The 11,253-nt window shown below is 36.9% G+C and overlaps 1 protein-coding gene across 1 annotated transcript; it reads right to left on the minus strand.

Annotated features, from left to right (window-relative positions):
* Positions 1 to 1,977: 1,977 nt before the first annotated feature.
* Positions 1,978 to 9,254, minus strand: LOC148855679 (putative metal-nicotianamine transporter YSL7). Its single transcript, XM_088941351.1, has 6 exons — positions 8,358 to 9,254; positions 5,217 to 5,380; positions 4,295 to 4,392; positions 4,059 to 4,193; positions 3,350 to 3,539; positions 1,978 to 3,277 (listed from the first exon to the last, which is right to left on the minus strand). Exons 1-6 carry the CDS (start codon positions 8,776 to 8,778, stop codon positions 2,171 to 2,173), a joined length of 2,115 nt encoding a protein of 704 aa, XP_088797477.1. The 5' UTR covers positions 8,779 to 9,254; the 3' UTR covers positions 1,978 to 2,170.
* Positions 9,255 to 11,253: the final 1,999 nt, after the last annotated feature.

Raw genomic sequence — 11,253 nt, forward strand, 5'->3', positions numbered from 1 at the left:
GCATAGGGTTCTCCATTGCATTTGACATTTGCTAAAGGACTTGAGTTCCTTCACGCTATTTACGATCCCCATATAACTCACGATATATCAAGCCTAGTAACATTATCTTGGATTGCTATTATTTTTCTCTTGAAAGAGTAAATTTCAAGTGGGACCCACCTATAATTTCAAGTCAGAACCACCTATTAACTTCAAGTAGGATCCATCTATTATTTTTCTCTTAAATGAGGAAATTTTAAGTTGGATCCACCTATATATTAATTTCAACATCTATTAATTTATACATTAAATAGTTTTTATTTTATTCAATGGGATCCCACTTGTAATATTTTCAGTTTTTTAAGTTAAACAGTGCCATGCCAGCATTTCTTATTATTTTATTCATATTGTGTAATGGATTTGTGAACAACGTCACTAACACCATGTATTTTTGGCTAATGTTGGACTTTTCAGCTTAGTTTGAGATCTAAAATGGCCCCTTAAATTCTTTAGGGTCGAAATTTTCATTTTCAAAAAGTTTAGGGGTTTGTTAGAGCCAAAAAGATATCAACTCTAATTATTTTTTATTTAATTATTTTGACTAAAGTATCCATATTTTTTTAAAATTTTCCTCTATAATTGTAAGAGTATAAAATGTAACTTAAACTCCTACATTATACCTTATTCAATTCCTTTTCATTAAGTCTAATATTTGGGATATTAACTCTTATGAATCATATATTTAAGTTATATTTTCACAAATAAATTCTAGTAATTAGATTTATATTCCAATACTTTTAATACTTTTAATAATTACTGTTAATAAAAATTTCTCTTATTTTCATTTAATATCTATTAATTTAGTATTAGTCAATATTAATTAATAGTAATTCAAATAAATTTAATTTACTATTAATTAAAACTTATGGAAAGGAAATGTCTATGATCTGTTGATCTTGTCCAAGAAATATGCCAATCAATCCATTTGCATGTTGATAACATTGACATTATACAAATATGAAAATTTAAATCTAACTTTTGAGGGTGGAAGGTAGTAAATCCACTGCTACAATGTGATCATAATACAAAACTTATTACCACCGTCATCATTTCAAATTGCCACATGCCATACACTTGTACATTTACTACTTAAAAAACTGTGCAATAAATTATAATAAATATTTTCATAAATAATTAAAACCCACCTATTATATGCACTTGCTATAAGAGGCCACATGAAATGTTCCATGCATGAAGTCCTATTTTGTGATTCTAATTGAGCAAAACAATCCAATATGGCACGAGATTTTGGAATCACCACTCTAATTTTGTAAAAATTCTCAATGTAGTCAAGTTTTGGAGTTGCACGTGTCATAATTGCCTCTTGGGAGATTATTTAGGTGTCCGCTATTGGATACATTTAAGTTTGACAAGGTACCGGGCAAATTCTAGGGTAGGGGGTAAAGTTAGAAACGTAAAACAATCCAATTAGAAACCAAAACCAAAATAGAGTAAGACTTCATTTGGCATTCCTTATTTTAAGGACTTACCTCTTTTTTTATATTCAAAACTCAATGTTCAAAGGGACATTTTAACTGTAAAAAGGAGACCAAATCAGCCCCTCACAAGATTGCCCCTCACAACATCCCACCGCACATCTCCGCCATGTATCGGAAACATCTCCCGATGATAATCTCAGAAATGATATGTCATCAGTGGGAGATGCTCTCAATAGTCAATACACGGCAGAAATATGCTGTAGGACATTGTGAGAGGCAATCTCATGGGGGGCTGATTTAAAGTCTACAAAAAGAAGATAAGTCCTTAAAACAAGGAAAGCCAAATGCAGCCTAAGGCCAATTGTTAATTTTATCATTTGGGCGGATTTTCTCTTGAGTTAAAAGAGTAGTCTTTCTCTTGGCATTGGGATGCATGGATAGAGAAACACACACAAGATTTGGAAAAGGAACAATGAAAAGCCTTTGCAATGTCTTAATGTTGAACATAACTTGCACTTGTAAAGAGTACTATATCTATTCCATGCTGCAATTATTAACACTTATTAAGTGGCCATAGAAAATAAAATGTGACTTGACTGCATAACCTTTACAATTGCAAATACATGGACCACTTTAAGAATACATTGTGACAATAACCAAGGGATACTACACAACTTAACTAAATGAAAAGATTAAGATGACAAGAACTTATCAACTTTGGCATTTGTTGCCCTTGATAGGAACTTCATGCAGATTGGTGGCTTCACCCCAGCCAAAGCAAGTATTGAACTAGGTAAGGTCCATATCCCATCTCCACAAATCAGCCCAGAAGCTACTGCTGGACCAAATGCATCTGCTTTGGCCTTGTTAGTCTTCTCCCATATAAATAGTATCAAGCTCCCAACGCACATGTCAATGGCAAAGTAAGAGCCCAAATAAAATGGTATTGCCATTGCCATTGGGACCGGTATAAACTTTGACCACTTCTTCCCAACAACATCTCTAATCAGGTTAATGAGAATAGCCACAGCAAAGAATGCATAACAAAGAGTGAGGCAATGCTTTGGTAGAGCTGAGAACCCCTCGACTCCCAATATCGCCATGTTTCGATATACAAGAGCATATGGGGCAGGGTATTCTGAGCCAGGATGTCCAAGATCATTAAAGGCCTTGTAGAAGAGCCAAAAGACACAAGGAGAGATAATACAACCCATTATAGTTCCAATCACTTGGCTCATAAACATGGATCGAGGGGAAGCTAAAGTCAGATACCCAGTCTTGAAATCCTGCATCAAGTCAGAGGCTGTGGAAACAATGTTCATCATTACACCACAGGCTGCAAGTCCAGCAATGACCCCACCATGTCCTGCCCCAGCCCATGCCCCAATAATGAAGATGGCAAGCTTCCCATAGGTTGAGGCTAGGGACCAATCAGTGAGCCCACACCCATATGCATTACAAAAGGCTAACGTAGGTGCCAATGCATAGATGACCACGATATAGTACCACTTCAACTGGGGAAAAATGTGAGGAAGGGCTACAATGGAGACTATAGCAATAACAACATAACCTACTATTGCAAACCATGTAGGAATTTGGTCCTTGAGGAATAGTTGGATTCGCCTTTGGTCATCATAAGAAATAGTTGGGCTTGGAGGAGAGGGTCGGCCAGCTATTGGGAGAACAATCCCGGCCTCTTTGTTACGAAGTTGGTGAAACAAGCCAATAAGAGTTTTACTTAGGACCTTTAAGAAGTTGTAAAGGCCATCACCTAAGATCATGGCAATAGCAATGAATACCTGCAATCAAAGTAGGGGGAGTTGCATTAATATAAAGCTATCTTATACTGAAGCAAGGGGAGATGAGATTACCTTGTAACCTTGAAGGCCATGGAGGCTGCTCTTAGAGAGGTCTGCGGAATACCAATCACCTTTTTTAGCATCTATGAGAGGCCACATGACACCCCATGAGAGAATCCCTCCAATTAACAAAGATATGTTTATGATGTATGGACAGATCATTCCAACTCCCACATAAGTAGCAGAGAAATCAAAGTAAAACCTGTTTATTTGATTAAAATAACCAAAAATTCGAACAATGAAAGGAGGTTAGATACTTAAAAGAGCTTATATCTATGTAAACTTTGGAATTTAGAAACTTTACCAAAAAATTCCATTGTCATGTTACCAAATTTAAATGAATTTGTAATCAAATTTCTTTTCAAATAGTAGGTAGAAAAATGACCAATGATTCAAGTTAAATATTTAAAATGAGAAAGATTGGATACTAATCACCCCAATGAGTTGCTTAAAGACGGAGTCGGTTCAAACCAAGTATAGGTGGCAACATGAGTTGTTAAAAAAACAATTTTTGATGGACTTCATTTTTTGCTTCTTCCATGAAAGATGCAAGCACCAAGGGAAGACATGCAATCAGGATTGCATAAGGCTTGAACACTCTGTTTGTTCATGGAAGAAGCTTTGCTAAACTCTTTGGATGGTGAAATCAACTGAACTCCAATTTAGCTAATCAATTTCATAATATTACTAATCGATCTGAGAGTAGTAACATTATACATACTTGTTCTGGTAGGCTTTGAGGCCAAGTGAAGGGAAGTTTGAAAAGCCACAATCATCCCCTGCAGTGAAGAACCATTGGAAGAAACCCCATAGGAAACTGAAGGAGAAGAACTTTCCCAATGCTCTGACTTGTTTCCTGGATAATATGAAAGGAAAAAAATCATCAGAACATTCCAATGTTCAATCAGTCAAAATTTAAGGTAAACATACTAGCATTGTTTATCAATTAAATCTAACCTTGCTAAATTGGCTCCTTGGGGAGTGTGGAAGCTATTGATAAGGTGTGCAGTCGCAGTGCCACTTGGGTAAGTCAATTTGAAGTCAATGATCATGATCTGAGGACAATCATATAAACGTAAGGTTCTAAGCAGCATAATCTTCAAACAGGGGGAAAATCAAGTTTGATGTTCCAGAATGATTGTCTATTTCATAATATTGTAACTTCAAGCATTAGAAATTGTCTCACAAAGTTTGTACTGGGAACAACAAAAGGCTGAAGATAATGGGAAGAACACAAACGACTTGGAACAAAACTCATTGTGGATCCTTTTATGTTTGAATGGATAAAAAAGAGAGAGGTTGAGTGGGATAAATGGCTAACAGGACAGATGAATTGGAGGGATGAGATAAGAATTTCTGTGCTGCAAAATCATAGTATATAGTCATGTTTAACTCAGATTAGAAGGATGGCTTTACTCTTCACGCTTTCTTATGAACAATATAAACCTACCAAAGACTAGTGAACTATAACGTCTAGTACTAAGAATTCACGAGATTCCCAAGTAGAATTCACAGCATGAGTCAATTTTGTAACCTGAAAGCAATGATTCTATGTGAGGTTCAACCTGAATTGAGTTTGTCAGGCGGTTTGGGATTTACAACTGGAACTGGGTTAGGTTTGAAAAACTCAGAGCCAAATACTATTTGCGTTGGGTTTCAAGTCCAGTTCCGTTAACTAGTTTAGTTTGAGATTTCAGTTTTGGGAAACCACTTAAATTTAGGTTTTGAATACATATATCCTATGACAAGCCAATCATTCTTAGTTGCAAAACTACCTTTCATTAGTCCTTTTCTTTCTCCTGTATAAACCATACTGAGTCACGACTGAGTATTAGAAAACTAACAAAAAGGAGAAATCCAACAAGTTCCTGGAAAGTACCTTCCGGAGGGGAACCACTGAGAAGAGACCAAGAAAACTAACAATAAATAGAAATCCAATCATCCACCCTAGTGCTGGGTCTTTAATATTTTGTGCAGCACCAGCTTCTGCTGATTGTTTCGCCTCCGCAGAGCTCATTCCAAAAAGGTAACTCCCAAATCCTCCTGATAAATTCAAATTATTCAAAATGGATTAGAAAAAGAAACAGATAAAGAAGATGAAGAAAGATAAATAGCAACGAATATGCTAAACATAGTGATAAAAAAGGATATGTTAAATACATACAAGTCAAGGATTAGATACAAGAATAACACAATAAAACTGGAGAATTTAGGTGGCAATACTTAATCTACAATTATGTTCTTTTATCATCAGTTTATCACCATTACAATTCATTATCATAATTCATAAATCAACTCTTTTGGCTGCATCATGGAAAACCGCCCTTACATTGGTTTAGTTTGGTTTTGATTTAATACCTTCGTGTTTGGCAATTTTACCCAATGTATTAAATCAAAAGGATCAGATTTGTGGATCGTAATACCCCTTACATCGATTTTTAAATCTCAATATTATTTTTTGGTAGTGGTATCTTAGTATTATTTCTAGCAAAATGATGCAAATGGATGGAACTAACATGATTCAAACTCAAGTTTGATTTGTTTGAGTCAGATTTGGGTATCTGCTTAACAACAATTGGATAGGATGATATTCCAAAATGTGATCCACTAATTAAATTAGTTGAATCCATATGGAAAGACAGAGAAGGGGGATATTAGACCCTTTCAGAATTTTTATTTAAAGTTCTTTAGGATTAAGTTGGATTTGGGAGTTTATTAAAAACCTACTATTGTCTGTCTATAATGCATGATTTCTTCTTAGGTGTATGCTAGTTTTGTATAGGTTTACCGAGTTTCAAACCAAACCAGATTTGAATCAGATATCTGGATATTTTAATGGATCAAAAACCGAATCTGTGTTTCACATATGACATATCTATTGAATACCAAATGGTCCAAATCCAATTCAAATATTCTGGATTCTTATCAGATCATTTTCGTAATTCGTATATGCACCAATCTTAGCAAATGTGACGGAGCGAAATCTAACCTGAACCCTGGCTGACCTTTACCAAACACTGACTCAATTTATGTGAGTGTGAGGTAGTACCTTGAGAGTGTAGCAGTTGTGTTCAAGTGCAGCTGGGCTTCAAATTGGAGACCAGCTTCAAGCTGGCTTGAATTAATCCTAGCAGTTAGCATTTCTTTCCTGGGCTTACTAAGCCCAGGTTTTAACTCTATTTGCCCAAATTAGATCAGAAAGAATTAAGACAGACTCTAGCCCATAAGGACCAATTTTGTTTCCCAAGACTAGGCCTAAGAGTTAGATTAGGTTGAAGTTCAGATAAGTGTTAGATTCAAAAGTATGAACCAAAGCTGACTTTTAGTTTGGTTAGAGTTGAGGCCTTGTAAAGATTGAAGCTTATGAATTTTTTATTCCCAAAGCACCAGAACGTTGTATACCTATGCTAAATTAATCAACCTTAATTGACTAATCCAAGTCTCAGGAAAAAACATCTTTGAGAAACAAAATGGAATGAACTCAACCAAATATAAGGAAGCTCAGATTGGATTAGGGTTGCCCGTTCAAAAACTCGAGCTGGGTTAGGATTGACCTAAACCCAAGACTCCAAAACCAGAGCAATTAATATAACTGGTCTAGCCAAAACACACACACCTGGACCAGGGATTTCTAGGCTACTCCTGTATGATCCCAAGTTCATATTCCGTTCATGCGCTCAACAAGAAAAATTGAAAAAAAAAATCATTTTAATATACTAATGGTAGGCACGGCTTTAGGCCCATCTTACTCATTGTCATCATCCAAGCCTTATCCCAAATAAATTTTACGGCCGCCCATTGCCTATGACTACAAGGATCCAAATCATGTAGATCCAATTTTGACCACGAAGATTCTAAGGTGATGACCATCCTTTATACCTAGATAACGGCTCGCTCCTTTATACTACTAAGTCTAACCCACATATCTTTCTGTTCAGCCTTTTTCACAGGTGTTCATTAATTGTGATTGTTCTGCTTTTTGTTCAGCTTTTATTACCAAAATTAAAAAGTTCGCCCATTGTCATATTTTATATACGTTAAAGTTAAATAGACAATCTGGCACCGCCCACTATTTCAACGGTGAAAGATCAATTGATATGTCGTGAGAATCACTGCGCACACCACGCGCGCCTCACAAGACAACCATCCCAATTGTGTATTGGGAATTGGGATGTCTCTAATGTGCTGTGAGATGTGTAAGTGGGATGGTGGGACGTGCCTCGTCGGGAGCATGTGGGGGGCCAATCTGAACACTTGGCGAATTTTCCCCATCAAAGACCCAGAAGCCAAGCATCACTTTCCCCATTAAAACCAAGATTCAGGAAGCTGGAATCTCACGAGTCACGAGAAAAGCTCAACCCAACCTGTCCCACGCAATTAGTGGGCCCGGAGTTAAAATCATCTATATTCTACCTAGATCAGACGGTTACAAACTCTTGACCCCCCCATTGGTTAACAGGCTGAATAATCAATCCAGTTTTATTGGATCACATGATCAATCTTTAATGACGACCGGCCAAGTAACTGAGAGGTCGATGAATCATTATTAGTCATTTCCGAAGAATTAGATAATACTGATCTACAGTATGAACCTACAACGACTTTGTCCGATGACTCGGAAGTCGGATCATTACGAAAGCTTTAACGGATCCTAGACAAAAATTACGCCGATGTTACCGGCAACGAAGCACGGGACTAGTGATTGTCCAAACAGCTTCATCACCGGCAATAACAGGTGGCTATACGAGCATCGGCGACAATATTCACCACCGTTGATTTGTTGGCAATTTGATATAACCACAGAATCTCAAGTGGTCGGTATACCAAATCAACGGTGACGATTGTCTGGTTCAAGTGAACTGCTACTACTGCCTGTGGAAACTGATGATAAAACACTTTTTCTCTTCTCCTACTCTAGAAAACAAAAGAGAACCGATAATAAAGACAAAACCACTAGCGGTTTTTGCACAGAGAGAGAGAGAGAGAAAACCGAAAACCGCCAGTAGAATTTAGGACATACCGCTGAAGGCAATGCCGGAGGAGGCGACAACGCATGTCTGGATGACGGTGTTCTCCTGTCTGGTGAAGGGCTGCTTCAGCATTCCAGATTTTTCAAGAAATTTCGTCCACGTCTTAACAAAGAAGAAACCAAGCAAACCCGCGGAGACATTCAGAGAAGGTATAATCCCAGTCGTCAGATTGAGCTTCATCACTATGAAGCTGAACAGAACCGCCAAAAGGAAGCTTACGGCGAACGCTCTCAACGTGAGCTGGTTCTGCCATGAGGGAATTTCTTGGCTGTCGAAGATCCGCTCAATCGACTCCTTCTCATCGTCTTCCAATCGCTTCTTGTCGGCCTTCCCGTCCGACAGGTCGCGGTCCGACAGATCGGAGAAGATGTAGCTACCGTTCTCATTGTGATCTCCACCTCTTCGCTCCATGGATGGAATCTCAGACGGGGATTTGCGTGGAATGAAAGGGGGTCGGGGCTTTAAAGTCTGAACTCAAGGTCTAGGCACATACTATATTTGCCACGTGTCCTGAAAAAGCTGCATTTATGATTTTCCCAAAAAAGAAACCAAAGCCATTTGTAAATTCTAAGATGCAGTGGTAGCTGCTGAATGCTTATTCAATTACAGAATCTTAGATTTCGATCTTGGAAATAATTCAGTGTAGCGCGACTATGAGAAACATTGGCATGGCACTCATGGGAATTGAAGTTGGCCGCACGTAGAATATTCCACATGCGTGGTGTAAGATGCATTTGTGGGAAGTGTGAATAGGTGTGAAACGGTTTAATATAACGGTGGACGTCGGTGTGTGTTGTTTGTAGTTTCTGTGCACTCTGCCGTGTGTGAGGTGCTGATGGCCAACTTTTTGGTTGCCAGTAAATGCATCATCTTCACGAATTTTCGATAGCCTCACATCTCTCCTTGATTGTTTAAATGTCCACTTTCAATGTAGTTATGGGAAAATGTCAAATATTTATTCGGGTAAGTTTAATTATTCATATTATATTTTGATATAAGATGATAGTGTTATAGTGGGTAAATTTTTCTACTTATGTTTTCTAAATTTTTATTTAAGTGAGAAAATTAATATGGTTTTTAAAACTGACTTGGAGATCGAATTGGTCAGGGATCAGGTTACCAGGTTGAACAGTTCGACCGTTTGAACTGAATGATCAGCCTATTTTGACAAAACATAAAAACTTTAATAAAAATTAAAAAATGATCAAAATCGTTCGAACAATTAACTACCCGGGTCAACGGTTTATTTACCAAAATCAACGATTTTTTAAGAAAATCTGGTTTTAGGGAAAATCGAAACCGGTCACTTGACCGGTTCCCGGTTTTTCCAGTCCGATTTTGAAAACCATGATTTATCCACCTGTAGAGATGGAAAATTGATCCATCCTCATAGGGCCCCACACCCCATCTCGCCCCAATCAAGGTAGGTTTTCTTACTAGTGATTGGGGTTTGGGGCAGGTTTCAGGGAAAACCTAAAACTTTAGGGTCAAGGATGGGGCAGGAACGTATTTATCCACCTTGTCCCATCCCCAACCATGACCCCGCCCCTACTACATTATATAATATAATATATTATATATATTATGTTATACTATATTATATTACACAATATAAAATAGTTCTAGGTAGGTTTAAAAAAATAAAAAAAAATTAATAAATATACAAATAAGAATGACTGGAGTGGGGTAGGGCAAAGTTGGGGATCCTCGTTCCTTATGAGGGCGGGGATGGGGTTAGGATTTTTTGCCCCGCTGGAGTTCGAGGCAGGGGATTTAAATTTGGGGTCAAGTATGGGTCTGACAAAGCCCAGCTGCCATTCCTATCCACCAAGGAGATGGATATCATATGTAGGGAAATCGACTTTATCATATTGTCCAAAGCTTATTAAAAACAGAATATAGTAAAATTTTCTCCCCCTCTTATTTCCCGAAAAACGAATAGAGCCTTAGGATAAATTGCTAAAATCTCTCCTAAAATTTTTAAAACTTTCCATGAAGTTTGGTAATTGCAGTCACCTTCCATGAACTTTTAGACACAATCACAAGTAGACCCCTCTAACAAAAGGCATGAAGAATGATCAAAATATTTACTTTCCGAATTTCCTCTTTATATTAATCATTGTCCTAAGCCTTTCCAATCTTTTTTCCAAAATTGATTTGCTTTCCAAATTTTCCCTTGGGCTTAATTTGGAAAAAGTACAAATACAAATTTGTAAAGTTCCGGCTTTGGAAAGAGTACAAATACAAATTTGTAGAGTGTTAGAAAGTTTGTATTACTATTCATATCAATGGTTCAAAGGTAAAATTGCAACTTTAAACTCTATTTTTTGTTGTTGATAAAGTTTGTATTACTATTTTTCTATAGAAACCAACATCAATAGTAAACGCATAGGTACTTTGGACACTTTTTGTGAGGGGGTCTACTTGCATGTTAGAAAGTTCAGGAGAGGTGATTGCAATTACCAGACTATAGAGTAGGTTTCAGCAACTATGTTGGTTGAACTTCTTTGAAAAATCTATTAGAATTTGGCTTCTCTAAGAGAGCCACTCTCAAAATACTAAAATCGGCTTTATCTATATTCTTGGTTGAGCAGAAGTGTACTTAAGCTTTTGATTTTTTTCACCAAATATAACTTAGATTTCTATGTGGGGCACATCTTAAAACTATAAGAGTTCTACAAAATGGATAGGTGATATTTGATAAGTCTGAAAATTTAGCTATTTCAAACTCATTGGCATTTGGATTTAGGTCTAATTAGAGGATCTAAAATACAAATTCAAGTCTGAAATGGTAAGACATCAATGTCTTACCAAAATTAGATGCATTTCAAACATGAAAAAATGATGTTAATGCCCTCATTACTACCATCTATTTAATAAGGGTTA

The sequence above is a fragment of the Nelumbo lutea genome, chromosome 4 (genome assembly GCF_056320005.1).
Source record: "Nelumbo lutea isolate HS-2025 chromosome 4, American lotus-T2T, whole genome shotgun sequence".
Lineage (NCBI taxonomy): Eukaryota > Viridiplantae > Streptophyta > Magnoliopsida > Proteales > Nelumbonaceae > Nelumbo > Nelumbo lutea.

What these genes read in the sequence shown, in the direction of transcription:
- LOC148855679 (XM_088941351.1), bottom strand. Translation starts at nt 8,778, where the DNA reads ATGGAGCGAAGAGGTGGAGATCACAATGAGAACGGTAGCTACATCTTC. An exon ending in CTCCGGCATTGCCTTCAGCG is followed by an intron (nt 5,381 to 8,357) that starts GTATGTCCTAAA and finishes TGAATTTATCAG; the next exon opens with GAGGATTTGGGAGTTACCTT. An exon ending in CTCAAAGCCTACCAGAACAA is followed by an intron (nt 3,540 to 4,058) that starts GTATGTATAATG and finishes TCAAATAAACAG; the next exon opens with GTTTTACTTTGATTTCTCTG.